This window comes from Peromyscus maniculatus, chromosome 1, assembly GCF_049852395.1.
Source record: "Peromyscus maniculatus bairdii isolate BWxNUB_F1_BW_parent chromosome 1, HU_Pman_BW_mat_3.1, whole genome shotgun sequence".
NCBI classification, from domain to species: Eukaryota; Metazoa; Chordata; class Mammalia; order Rodentia; family Cricetidae; genus Peromyscus; species Peromyscus maniculatus.
Window position 1 is genome coordinate 164,203,650 of NC_134852.1, and position 14,745 is coordinate 164,218,394.

The 14,745-nt window shown below is 40.0% G+C and overlaps 1 protein-coding gene and 1 pseudogene across 1 annotated transcript; one reads left to right on the forward strand and one right to left on the reverse strand.

Moving 5' to 3' along the window:
- The first annotated feature begins 10,847 nt into the window (after positions 1-10,847).
- On the forward strand, positions 10,848-11,560 carry LOC102925666 (nucleophosmin pseudogene; annotated as a pseudogene).
- Positions 11,561-13,779: 2,219 nt separating this feature from the next.
- Positions 13,780-14,721, reverse strand: LOC107400013 (olfactory receptor 4D10). Its single transcript, XM_076567189.1, has one exon. It carries the CDS (start codon positions 14,719-14,721, stop codon positions 13,780-13,782), a length of 942 nt encoding a protein of 313 aa, XP_076423304.1.
- Between the last annotated feature and the right edge of the window lie 24 nt (positions 14,722-14,745).

Here is a 14,745-nt window from a genome sequence, read left to right on the forward strand (position 1 = left end):
ACTGAAGATGGAGATGAAGAAGGGTGGGGTCACAGCAGAAGCTGCAAGCCACGGCCAGGAGAAGCAAGATGTGAGAGAACAGGTAACGCCATGAAGCCATGTGGCAAAACCTAGATTAATAGAAATATGTTGAATTAAGTTATAAGAGCTAGTTAACAATGAACCTGAGCCATAGGCCATATAGTTTGTAATTCATATAAGTCTCTCTGTGTTTACTTGGGATCTGGCAGCCATGGGACCAGGTGGGACACAAGAAAACTTCTAGCTACATTTGGCGACCAATGTGGGGCAAGAATTTCCACCTAAAATCTGAGAAAGCTTTAAAAAGGGTTCTGCTGGGTGGTGGTGGCGAAAGCCTGTAATCCCAGCACTCAGGAAGCAGAGGCAGGCAGATCTCTGTGAGTTTGAGGCCAGCCTGGTCTACAGAACTAGTCCAAGACAGGCCCCAAGCTACAGAGAAACCCTGTCTCGAAAAACCAAAAAAAAAAAAAAAAAAAAAAAAAAAAAGGGTTCTAAATGGAGCTAAAAACAGCTCCCTAGTTTGTGTCTCTCCTTACCAGCCAGTGATACAGAGATGCATCCCCTGGTTGCAGTGGGCTTCAGTGGCAACGTGGCAGGCTCCTGCAGTCTCTCATTGGCCTCAATACAAAAAGGTTTCTCCCAGCCACTGCCTGCTGGCTTGGGATCATAGCCAAGGGCTTAAAAACACACTCATACTACTTATTACTGCTTCCCAGAACTGGGGAGGTAAGCATGACTCCTTGGTACCTGCATCATGTTGAAAAACCAAGTGGGTGGAGCCAGCAGCCAGGGCTGCTGCCACTTTCATCCTAGCCATGGCAGCTTAGCAGTTCAAAATCTCTCCTGGTCAGAAAAGGATATGTTACTTTGGAAAGGAGGTTCTGCTTTTGTTTCCATAGAAAGCAAGAGGCTGTGGATTTGTTTCAGGTTAAGATTTGTGGAAATGCGTTACTTTAAGATATAAGAACAGTTAACAAGAAGCCTGCCACGGCCATACAGTTTGTAAGCAATATAAGTCTCTGTGTTTACTTGGTTGGGTCTGAGCGGCTGTGGGCCTGGCGGGTGACAGAGATTTGTCCTGACTGTGGGCAAGGCAGGAAAACTCTAGCTACACAGAGGCTTAGAAGAGAGAGGAAAATGAGTATAGGTGGTTATATAAAGAAATAAATAATTAAAAAAATAAAGTCATTAAAGAGACAATAAAAATAATATAAAAGAAATAAGCCACATAAAGATGGAAAATACACAGAGTGTCTGGATTATATATATTGTGTTTTATTTAATTTTTTTACTGTTAATGAGCTAACTGAAGAAAGACATTTGATTGTAAAGGCTGCTAAGTTAAACACACACACACACACACACACACACACACACACACACACAAAGTTATCTTGACTTCAAAATTTGGATCTAAGGATATGTTGCTTTGGAAAGGAGGTTCTGCTTTTGTTTCCATAGAAAGCAAGAGGCTGTGGATTTGTTTCAGGTTAAGATGGATCAGATTTGATCAAGTGAGACCTCCTAAATCTTGACAAAGATTATAACAGGTCTTCCCAGGACTTGACTATTATCCTAACTTCTCTTAAGGTCCCTATAAGATTGGTAGTGCCCCCAAACAGGGCGAGGTGGTCCTTTAGGTTTCTGCTTCACAGAAGAATTTGCCAGACATTCTGCAGGACACAGGGAGAAGTGACTGATGAACTTTGCCAGTAGGTGAGACAATCCTTCAAATTTTCTGCGTCACTAAAAAGTCTTCCAAAGACTCTAGTCCTGTAGGCTGAAGATGGATGCCCCAACATTGCAGAGGAACTTTGGGTGACTGTCCAGGCAACCAGATGTCTCTTGTTATTTCTAGAGTTTTGGAAGTTGCTTACAATGGACTTTCTGTTTACCCGGAGGGACACAGGAAAACTTCTAGCTACAAGTGAGGGAATTTGAATAAGCATAATGGCTGGGGGCTGGAGAGACAGTTAAGTGCTTAAAGGCGTATACTGCTCTTATAAAGGACCTGAGTTTGGTTTTCAGCATGTAATTGGGCAGCTTACAAACACCTGCCATACTAGCTAGCTTCTGGGGGTTCAGTGTTCCCTTATGGCCCCATGATCACTCACACACATAAGCATACACACACAGACGCACAAATAAAAAAAATAACAAGCTTTAGTAATGAATAATGTTTTGTTTTTATAAGCTGTTATTGTTAATCTCTGAGAATTATAGGGTCATATTATGTATGTAGCTCAGTGTGGCTATGAAATTTCCATCTTCCTCTTTCAGCCTCTCAAATATTGGTATTAGAGGGTTATACTACCACACTTAGCATCAAGGACATTTTTGGATTGTAATAATTTTTCTGCCTTGTACACAGAATATTTTTTGAAATGTTCAAATATATTTAGATAGACAGATGGAAATGGATAAAATTATGCTAAACAAAATAAAGCAGACACAGAAAGATGAGTGGTTCATTGTCTTAGGGTTTCTGTTGCTTTGAAGAGACACCATGACCATGGCCACCCTTATAAGAAAAACATTTAATTGAGGCTGGCTTACAGTGCAGAGGTTTAGTCCATTGTTATCATGGTGGGAAACACAGTGGCACATAGGTAGACATGGTCCTGAAGACGTATCAGAGAATTCTACTTCAGGATCTGCAGGCAGCAGGAGGAGAAAATGAGCCATTGGGCCTGGCTGGAGCTTCTGAACCCTCAAAGCTCACCCCTAGTGACATACTTCCTCCAACAAGGCCACACCTCCCAATGATGCCACTGCCTATGGACTTATGGGTGTTATTTTCATCAAACTGCCATATTCATGTTCTATCTTTCAGATATAGAGGGTGAAAAAAATGGTCTGAAAGAATAGTTATTAATGGAGGTTGAGAGGGATGTATGTGCACATGAATACACATGTGTCTGAGCGTGCATGTGTGCGCGCGTGCGTGCGTGTGTGTGTGTGTGTGTGTGTGTGTGTGTGTGTGTGTGTGTATAAAGGATGGAGAAAAAGAGGCTGGACTTAGTGCATGCTGAAAGCTTATGTACTAACACATTGAATCCCATTAGTAAGTATAATTAATACATGTTAAAAATTAAGATATGTAACTATAAATTTGATTATATTGCTAGTGTATTTATAGTTTAAGAATAGAAAATGATTTGTGCAAATTTAAATATATAATGCAGGATAAAAAGTGAGACATGACTATCACTCTGCAGATCTAAGCCTGCTTCCTTTTGAATTCTAAGTCAAAAATTATAACTTTGCTTTTACTCCTTTCTACTCTGTTTTTGGAGACTGATCAAGGCCCCAAGCACGTTTGTTCTGACACTTAGGGTTTCCACACTTTTCTTTGAAGATTCCCATGAACAGCTGCATGCAGCCCTTCACGGCTTGCTCTAACTCAAAAGGCGTGACTGCTTCTCCCTCTCAACCCTTCTTCTGGCAGCTGCCAGGATTTATAGCCTGCTTGCCTGTGGCTTCTCTCCCAAACTCTAATAGAATGGAAGACATATTGTTTTCTCCCTGCTGCACAGATTCAATCGATGTAGTTTCTCATCTTGTATCACAAGAACATTTGAAGAATCTCATTTGGAAGAAACTCTTTTTACATTGATTTTAAAATGTGGCAGCCACAGTGCTATGTAACTCAAAGGCTTTCAACAAATACAGGAAGACTCCTTAAGCTCACTGCTTTCTTCTTCTTTTTTAAAATTTAACTTTACTGATTCTTTGAGAGTTTCACATCATGCACCCCAATTCTGCTCACCTCCCAGTCCCTCCATATCTTCCCCTCACCCCTGCAGTGCCCTACTCCCACATCAAACAAAACAAAACAAAACAAAACAAAACACAGTAAGCAACCGAACAAAAATAAGAACAAAACAAACAAACAAACAAACAAACAAAAACAACAAAACCTCTTTGCTGCCTCTCCAATACCTCTTCATTCGTCCTGGTGGCACTGAGGGCCTCGGTGTGTCATATAGTACATTCTTTTGTCCTATCAGCTTTATTAGCAAATGTTCATTGCAATGAGTCACTGTTTTGGTTCAAGGCCTCTGGTTTCTGGTACACCATCATCACTGAATCCTCACCAAAACTCTTCTGGGATATTCTGGGCCTGTCCTGAGTCTTAGAGATACTGCGGGTATTGTTCAGCAGGACCAGTCCCTTCATGAGAATTGGCAATGGACACAGAGGGAATTACCCCCCACCCCCAGGACTCTTGGGTCTGCAGGGACCACAATCTACCAGAAGCTGCTGGCCCAACCTGGGGGCCTGATTTGCTTTCTTCTTAATACCTCCCTCTTCCAGTACTTAACCCTCACCTTTGTTTTGTTTGTCAGTGAGATGATCATCTTTAGTTTGAAGTATTTACTATCTCTAGAAAATATTCAGTCAGATTCCTAAAACACAGCAATAGTATCTAAATTTTAATATGTACAACCTTAAAACTAGCTAGTAATTTAATGTCTTTATCAATTTCCTTTGCTCTTAAAATTTCATTGAAAAATTTGATGTTATTAGGTACAGTGCAAAACAATTGGTAAGGTTAATTATTGAAAAAAATGTGCTTCTGAAGGTAATTTCTTTGGATGATTGGATATCTTAGTGTCTTTCTCCATTTTCAGGGGAGAAAGGGCAGACACAAGGACTAACTTTAAGGTTCTGCCAATGTGTCCCTGTCTTATATTCAAATCCCTCAACTACAGACCTAATGTAAGAATGGCAAAGAAAGTAGCAGTAGCAGACTGATTGTAGTTTTGATGATGTTGTTTCAATGGGATTCATTAAAGTGTTATCAAAACAGTCATGTGTGCACATTGATATATTTTGTCTGGTGTTTGGAATTCTTTAGAAGCAATGAAAGAATCTATTTGATTTGTATCTTCTAATTTTTTTTTTGCACTGGGCCCCTGTGTAGTGTCCTGGTCCCTTAGTCCCAGCCCTATTATGAGAGTTAGGCAAAGGATTATTGTTGGACAAGAAAGTGGAAATCAACTGGCTACTTTCCCTGGTGGTGATGGAGTTTCAGTGGGAATTATTAAATTGTTGCTAAAGTATACACTTACATGTAAACACACAGAAAACTTATATGAAAAAACCCCAACATTTTGGTTAGTATCCAATTGAGATATTAAACCCCCTTTATTCTTAACTTAATTGGCTCTTGTTGAAACATACCTTGTTGTGTGCCTAAAAAACGTTCCAGGGTCTTATTTCATGTTTTCAAATACATAAAATTGTACATTTGAATATACATGTAGATGTGTCTGCATCTACATATACATGTACACACACACATACACACATACCTGTGTATGTATGTTGTGATGGATATCTTGAATGAGGCTGTCTGGAAATGAGAAAAGAGAAAAGAAAAAACTGTTTAAATCCTAAACAGTCTTAGAGATCTTTATTCCCTTAGCAAGCAGAAAATAGTTCTGGTTCTTGAACCTTTGTTTCTGTCTCTTCAAGTTGCTATACAGCATGCTTATAAAAATATAGCTGTCAATCATTTCTCACCATTTTTCCATTTAAACCTTTCTTTTAGGGAGAGCTAGATAGACCTAAGTTTATATTCAGATAGAGATAAATGGATACAATTGTTCATACACTAGATTTGTTCTTATTAACTCGACTGCTGTGCAGAATAAAAATGGTAAGAAGCAATGTCCTGGCATTTGGGGTAGGAAGTATTGGTTGTTATTATTTCTAGGGTGATAAAGTCTGCCCTCTCACTCCCTCAGTCCAGGACTGAGTCACTTAGTTCTACTCTTTCTGTCTCTGTCATTGTGATGGTTAGCTTTCATTGTCAACTTGGCACAACCTAGAATCACCTGGGAAGAGAGTCTCAGTGAGAGATTGTCTACATTGGGTTGGCCCGTGGGCATGCCTGTGAGGGACTGTCTTAATTAATTTGTGGGGGTAGACCCAGCACTATTCCATAGGTTGGGGTTCCTGACCTTTATAAGAGTAGAGAAATTGACCTGAGCACAAACAAGCGAGCAGATATGCATCCGTGTCTTCCTGCTCTAGACAGTGGATGTGGTGTGACAGGCTGTTTGAAGTTTCTGTCACCTTGATGTCCACACAATGATGAACTATTACCTGGAATTGTATACTGAAATAAACCCATTTCTGCTGGTAGCCGTATCAGAGGAGCAGTAGCTGACAATTGAAGTTCAAGGTGTCAGCTCACCAAGAGACAGATCCTTGATGGGTGATAGACAAGGCCCTGAGACCACAGACTCCAAAATGTCTTTTGCTTCTGCTGTGCCTTCACATGTTTGCTGATGCTGTCTTTCTCTGGTATCTGGTATGGTGTGAATGGGTATGGGGAGATCTCCATTGCCTGAATGTAGTGTGTTTATCTCATGGAAACATGCCATTCTACTGGGCATTTTTACCTGTGGATTATTATGAAGATGATTTCTTCCTAAGCTATACTGTCTAACTGATAATAATAATGTTAGTTTAAATAGAATTTTGATGATAAAATATAAAACAAGGAAGTGTCACACAGTTACACACATGAGTTTCTATTGAGGAGCCATATAGACTATGGCTTAGGTTAATGATTAAGGAAAACAATGGAGTCTTAGTAGCCCAGTTAGCTTAAATTCTTTTTTTTTTAGCTTAAAAAAATTTTTTTTAGCTTTTAATTTTTTAAAAATTCTTTTAACCTTAATGTTGAGAGATGTGTTCACAGGTTTTGGAATGCATCATAGCTGAAACAAAGCTTTGAAAATAATTTAAAGTTAGGCTAAGATATTTTTGTCAAATAGCTTTGAGGTGAAAAATCCAAGAAGATTATGCAAGAAATCCATGGGAGTCTGCTTAAGGGGTATCAGGGAATTTATTAAGATATAAGTAGGGAAAATATACTCACAAAATACAGAACCATTTAGCTAGCTGAAATATTCCTCCGTTCTGTCCAGGAGCTAATGCACTTGGCTGTCCAGTCTCCAATAACACCAAGAAGAGACTGTGACCCTTCTAACTTTCCTTTTAAGAGGTCATGTCCTCAGGCAAGAAGCACTACCTCCTTCGGGCCATATAGCCCAAGGTCATGGCCAGAGCAAATACTACTATAAGAAGAGAATATAAAGTTTTAGAAAGGCACATAGTTGAATGAGGAACTCTTTAAGGTTAGGGAACAAGAACAAAGCAGCCCAATTATTACTAGCTGATGTGCCTTTCTTGCTAAGATTGGTTGATGACCAAAGATGATGATTAATTCCTTGTACCTATTTTTGCCCTCAATGTCCTGATATAAAAAACTATTGATGAGTGGGTATGCACCCTAAAGATTTAAAGTAGAGCTGACTGATTCTTTTTCATATATAAAAGTTTAGATTTGTGATTTTTAAAAAACATTTCTTATAAGATTACCTTTCAAGATAAGTAATAAAGTGATTGGTCTTTTCTTTGTAACCACAAACACAGCCTGCCAGTAAAAGAATATCTTGCTTGTTTACACACTGTTAATCTGTAACAAGTTGCTTGGGTATGAATGTTCATAGGTTCTTGGGATAATTTGTTTTTCACCTGTAATACATAAAATGTTTGATCATGTTAAGGGATATGGAAAACATGCTGGATTTTTACTTGTTTTCATTGTAACCATCCACTTGAAAAACAGAATGTAACCAAACTGCATTTTTTTTTCCGAGACAGGGTTTCTCTGCGTAGCTTTGTGCCTTTCCTGAATCTCGCTCTGTAGACCAGCCTGGCCTTGAACTCACAAAGATCTGCCTGCCCCTGCCTCCCAAGTGCTGGTAATAAAGGCGTGCACCACCACCGCCCAACCCAAACTGTAAATTTTATATTGCCTGAGAGATTTTGCTGGGGTACATAAGATGTAAGGGAAGGATAGAGAAAGAGTTAAAATGAGTTAGAAGGAACACATCAAGAACAAAGACAGAGAAGGAACACATCAAGAATAAAGACAGGGTTAGAAGGAATTAGAATGAGAGAAGGAAGTTACCAGGAAAATAAAGAATAGAGACTATGAAGGAAGAATAAAGATCTGAAGGAAACCATCAAGAGAGTGAGTGTTTTTTCCCTTTACCCCTCAGATAAAAAAGTCATAGTGTGTGCTGCTCTGTGGATTCCATTTGAGCCTGCACTGCTGGAGGCTGGCCCCCAGGCAGCCATACATTTCCATTACGTTGTTTTCTGTTTGTGTATTTTTTCCCCCACAGCAACAGAAATGAAACTAAAACAGAAGTTGCACCAGGAGTGGGTGTTATTTATTAAGGTTTACCATGCAAGAGAAGCCACGAGGCACAACAAAACCCACTGTAAGAGTTTATTAAGGGAAGGAAATAGAAAGAGTGTACATAGGCCTATGGAATGACTGTGCAGGAAGAGAGGGAAGGAATAGGTGGAATCTGCTTTTATAGCTCCTCCTCTCTGCACATGTGCATATGGGCTTGTGTAGCTATGCCAGGCATGCAGATAGATTGCATGACCATGCTGCAGGCAGATTATGTGATCTAGGACATAAGGCCCTAGGATGACTAAGCATCTTGCCTGCCTACTGGACAGCATACACGTGGTCATGTACCTAGGGGAGTGGCTAGGAATTCTAATAGTGGGGTTGTGACTATGATATTCCCAACCATGAAGATTTTATGCCTTGGGATATTTTAAAAATATATTTATTCTTTTTTTTTTTTTTACATATATGTGTATACCTATGGGAGTTTATGTGCACCAGATGCATACAGGTGTTTGAGGCACCCAGAGATGTGGAAATTTCTGGAGTGGGAGTTATAAGTAGTTCTGAACAACTTGATTTGGGTGCTGGTGCCAGGGGCATGCTCTGGTGGTTGGCAGGTTCCAGAGTAGGTAAGGAGTAGTCAGGGAAGAAGTGAGCCAGGCCATGGTGGTGGTGAGAATCTTGCAGTCCGACTAATTAGCTGTTCTCATTCAAGCCTTCACATGGACTTTCAGTGCAGGGTTCTTTGTCCTTGAGTGCATGGAGAGACACTTGGTACAGAGAAGAGGATTGACATGATCTGGCTCACAGACAGTGTTCAGACAGCCAGAATGGGGCAAGGTTGGGCCATCTGACCACCATTGAGAATATGCTCTACAGAGATTGATTTTTACCGTTTATGATTATTTATTGGTTGGTGTTGGTGGTGAAACCGAGGGCTTCACACATGCGGGGCAAGTGCTGTATGGCTGAGCTAAACCTTAGCACTTGATCTTCTTTTATGAACACAATTTAGTTATATATCTTAAAAGTAACTGTAACAGGGACTGTAGATGTAGCTGTGTTGGTAGAGTCCTATGTAGTTTGCATGAGGAGCTGGGTTCGGTGCCCAACACTCCATAAACTGAACGTTGTGATATATAAACTAGGTGTGGTAGTGTACACCTGTAATCCCAGAACTTGGGAGGCAGGAGAGTCAGAGGTTTAAGGCCATCATACTGGACTACTTAGTTAGTGTGAGGCCAACTTGGCTCAGATAATGCCTTGTCTCAAAAACTAAAACAAAAACAAAAACCAACAAAACAAAACAAAACAAGGAAAAGAAGGCTTTTCCAAGTTCAAGAATATTCCTAATGTATCCTTCATTCTTTATCCTGAGGCAATTCCTCTCCAAGACTTGAATATATAGTTTACATGAAGTTAAAAAAATATTGTTTGTGCAATTCTTACTATATGCAAATTCTCATCAGTAGAATATCTATATCAGTGATTCTCAACCTTCTTGATGCTGCTACCCTTTAATATAGTTCCTCATGTTGTGATTCCCAAGCATGAAGTTATTCATTGCTACTTCATATCTGTAATTTTGCTAGTTATGAATTGTAACATAAATATCTGATATGCAAGATATCTGATATGTGACCCCCAAAGGGATCATGACTCATAGGTTGAGAATATTATTCATGTTTGAGGTTCTATTGCCATATAAGGGAAAAGTACATTTTTATAGTATAGAGTTTATAAGGGTTAAAATATTTACATACTTGTGAAACCAATATCATAATCCAGATGTGAGCACATCCTCTGTTAGTCCCCCATGTTCCATTGTTACCTATAAGGAGACGTGAAGGGATCAAATTTACCTATAAATATCTCTTCATACTATGATCTCTTTAAAAAAAAAATCAATGGCAGGGCATAGTGGCGCTTACCTTCAAACCTAGCGCTTGGGAAGTAGAACCAGGCAGATCTCTGTGAGCTCAAGGCTAGCCTGGTCTACATATTGAGTTCCAGGTCAGCCAGTGCTACATAGAGAGACACTGACAACAAACAAAAATAAGCAAAAAAACAGAATCCCACCCACCCCCAAAATAGAACAACAACAACAACAAAGTCAATGTATTTATTTTTCAACAAACAGCGGCAGGAGAATCTCACGGTTTCTCTATTGAAAGCCTGCTCTCCTCCTCATTATTCAGAGTTAATGGGAAACTATTCTTTTTCATCCTAGTTAGTTTGACACACACTATATTGCCCTCCATTTACACTTTGTAGTGCATTGCACTTTGTTTCCTAAAAGATACATTTTAAAAAATTCTATGAAAATTCCATACATGTATACAGTGCATGTTGATCATGTCCATCCCTTATTCTTTTAGTTCAACTCTCCTAGGTTTTGCCCTGAATTTTTTTTTTTTGGTAATGCACTGATTTCAATTTACATTTTACCTCATTTTTCCCAATTTAAAAAACATTGTTTTGAAATTAAAATACAATCACACCTTGGCGTGATTCTGTCCTGCGTGTCTGTTCTGAGGATCAGTAGGCAGTTCCCTCTGTCCGACTTCTCTCACACCCAAGTGGGTACCTCCACCTCATGGAAGACTCGATGGACATGGACATGAGTCCTCTCAGGCCTCAGAACTACCTTTTCGGTTGTGAACTAAAAGCTGACAAGGATTATCACTTTAAGATGGATAATGATGAGAATGAGCACTAGTTATCACTAAGAACGGCTAATTTAGGGCCAGGCAAAGACAAATTGCATGTCATAGAGGCAGAAGCAATGAAATATGAAGGCAGTCCAATTAAAGTAACACTGACAACTTTGAAAATGTCTGTACAACCAACAGTTTCTCTTGGGGGCTGAAATTACACCACTTGTGGTCTTAAGGTTGACGTGTGGTTCGGGGCCTGTGCACATTAGTGGACAGCACCTAGTAGCTGTAGAGGAAGATGCAGAGTCAGAAGATGAAGATGAGGAGGATGTAAAACTCTTAAGCATGTCTGGAAAATGATCTGCTCCTGGAGGTGGTAACAAGGTTCTGCAGAAAAAAGTAAAACTTAACGAGGATGAGAGGATGATGAAGATGATGATTATTTTGATGATGAGGAAGCTGAAGAAAAAGTTCCAGTGCAGAAATCTGTATGAGATACCCCAACCAAAACTGCACAAAAATCAAACCAAAATGGAAAAGACTTAAAATCATCAACACCAAGATCAAAGGGTCAAGAGTCTTTCAAAAAACAGGAAAAAACTCCCAAAACACCAAAAGGACCTAGTTCTATAGAAGACATTAAGGCAAAAATGCAAGCAAGTATAGAACAAGGTGGTTCTCTTCACAAAGTGGAAGCCAAGTTCATTAATTATGTGAAGAATTGCTATTCAAGATCTCTGGCAGTGGAGGAGTCTCTTTAAGAAAATGGTTTAAATAGTTTGAAATAATTCTGTCTTACTTAATTTCTGTAACAGTTGATATATCTCACTGTCCTTTTTATAATGCAAAGTGAGAACTTTACCTACTGTGTTTGATAAATGTTGTCCAGGTTCCACTGCCAAGAATGTGTTGTCTAAAATGCCTGTTTAGTTTTCAAGGATGGAACTCCACCCTTTACTTGGTTTTAAGTATGTATGGAATGTTATAATAGGACATAGTAATAGTGGTGGTCAGATGTGGAAATGGTAGGGAGACAAATATACATGTAAAATAAACTCAGTATTTTTTGGCTTTTCGAGACAGGGTTCCTCTGTGTAGCTTTGCACCTTTTCCTGGAACTCACTTGGTAGCCCAGGCTGACCTCGAACTCACAGAGATCCGCCTGGCTCTGCCTCCCGAGTGCTGGGATTAAAGGCATGCGCCACCACCGCCCAGCTAAACTCAGTATTTTAATGAAGTAAAAAAATATAATCACATTATGTAGCTGGAAGTTTTCTGTGTCCCACCTGGTCTGCAGTCACTCAGACCTGAGTAAACACACAGAGGCTTATTTTAATTAAAACTGCTCAGCCATTAGCTCAGGCCTACCACTGACTAGCTTTTACATTTAAACTCAGTCCATTTCTGTTAATCTATATGTTGCCATGTGTTCCATGGCTTTACCTGTGTGCCATTACATGCTACTCCCAGGATGGCAGCCTGTCATCTCCTGACTCAGCCTTCCTCTTAACAGAATTCTCCTTGTCTACTTATCTGGCCTGTACTTTCTGCCTGGCTACTGGCCAATCAGCATTTTTATTAAACCAGTGTACAAAAGCATTATCCCACAGCAACATTATTTCCTTCTTCCCTTTCCTTCCTTCAGCCCTTCCCATATTCCCTCTGCCATTCCTTCTCAAATTCATGCCCTTCTTTTCATTAATTATTATTGGTACATTTATATGAATAAATATACAAATACAACTTGTTCATCATGTTTAGTGTTGTTACTCATGTGTATGTGATTACAGGGTTGAGTAATTGGCATGGGTGGAGCCCCATGAAATTTTCTCTTTCCAAGTTAGCATGTCTATTGGTGTTGTACTTGTTCAGGTCTGTTTTTGGTCAGCCACACTGTTGAGGTATCATAGCTATAGCTTCTCTGTCATTTCTAGGAGACACAATCTCACAGCAGATTTCCTAGTCTTCTGACTTCCAATCCTTCCACCTCTTCTTCTGAGATGTTTTCTGAGCCTTTGGTGCAGGAGTTGTGTTCAAGGAATCAACTAGGAGTCCTACCTAGCTGTCACACCTATGATACATAACGGTGACAAGGATCAGAAAATAGCCCTAAGAGTGCAATAGGGGCATTGATGTGGACTAGAATACTCCGTAGATATCTGTCTGCACATAGTCATAGAATAGAATGATTAGAACTTGGAACAGATGAGTTTTGAGAAATCTTAACTTGCTTTGGGCTGTAACAGTTCTAGCAAAATTTTTGAGTCTATCTTTTGATTGTGACATCATGAAGACACACAAGGATAGTCAGGAAGGTAAATTGCAGCTCACTTTGATCAAATCAATTCCAGTGCTTTTGGTTTCAGTGAAAAAATGTTCAAGAACTAAAGTTAATACACTAAAGTTCTGTGAAATTCATATTTTAGTGTCTATAAATAAAGTCTTATTGGCACACAAACACAAAATTAGATTTAAGTAATTGAAACTGTATTGTGTTTTGGCACACACCTTCAATTTTAGCACTTGGTAGCAAGTACAAGAGGGTTGCTGTGTTTGACAATACCCTGGGATACATAGTGAGTATCAGGCTAGCCTGGGCAATGGAGTGAGATCCTCTGTCAAAAAATAAAACCAAAGGGGAAAAATGAATGCTAGAGACTTTAACAGAATCTATTCAAAAGATTTCAGCAAGATTTACTTACAACTTCAGTGGTTTAGGCATGATTCCAAACACTGAAAATGCAAAGAAGAATTAGACCTATCAGCTTGATTTTTTTTGTGTCTTAATATATCAGAATAACAAAAAAAAAGGCAGCATAGAAACTAGAGTTTATTTATGCTAGAAACGTTTAAGGTGGCAACAGGCAGAAGTTACTTCTCTATTCCATCAGAAGGTCCAAGTCTTTTCCTGAGTCTCCTCATGGCTGACTTCATCTCCTGGTTCCTCAGAGTGTAGATCAAGGGGTTGAGTAGAGGGGAGATGACTGTGAATGTGACAGAGATGGCTTTATCTGTGGGGAGGGCAGTGAATGGCCGGGCATAGACATAGATGCAGGGTACAAAGTGCAGGGTGATTACAGTGATGTGGGAGGTGCAGGTGGAGATGGCTTTCTTCCTGCCCTCTCCTGACTGAGACCTCAGCAACAATAATATGACCATGTATGATACCAGGAGCAAGAAAAACCACAATGTGGTGAGCATCCCATTATTGGAAATCATCAGCAGCTCCAGTACAAAGACGTCTGTGCAGGCAAGTTTGATGACCTGGGGGACATCACAGTAGAAAGTGTCAAGAACATTAGGTCCACAGAATGGAAGAGGGAGCAAGAGAGAAATCTGCACGATGGAGTGGACAAAGCCTCCCATCCAGGAGGCCACTATTAAGCCAATGCAACGGCTCCTGCTCATGATGGTCACATAGTGCAGGGGTTTAGAGATGGCCACATATCGATCTAGAGCCATCACTGACAGGGAAAACACATCCACTCCTCCAATAAGGTGGAAGAAGAACATCTGAGCGAGGCAGCCATTGAAAGAGATGGTCTTTCTGTCTGAGAGAAGGTCCACCAGAACCTTGGGGGCAGTGATGGAGGAAAAGCAGATGTCGGCAATAGACAAATTCCTGAGCAAGAAATACATGGGGGTGTGAAGGCGAGACTCACAGGTCACGGTGACCATGATGAGAAGGTTCCCCAGCAGAGTTGTCACATACACCAGGAGAAGGAAAAGAAACAGCACCACGCTCACTTCTTGATTCTGGGTCAGGCCAAGGAAGATAAGTTCTTTGACTCTGGTGTAGTTTTCCATCTCCATTAAATCACTGCCTCTCTGGGCTGC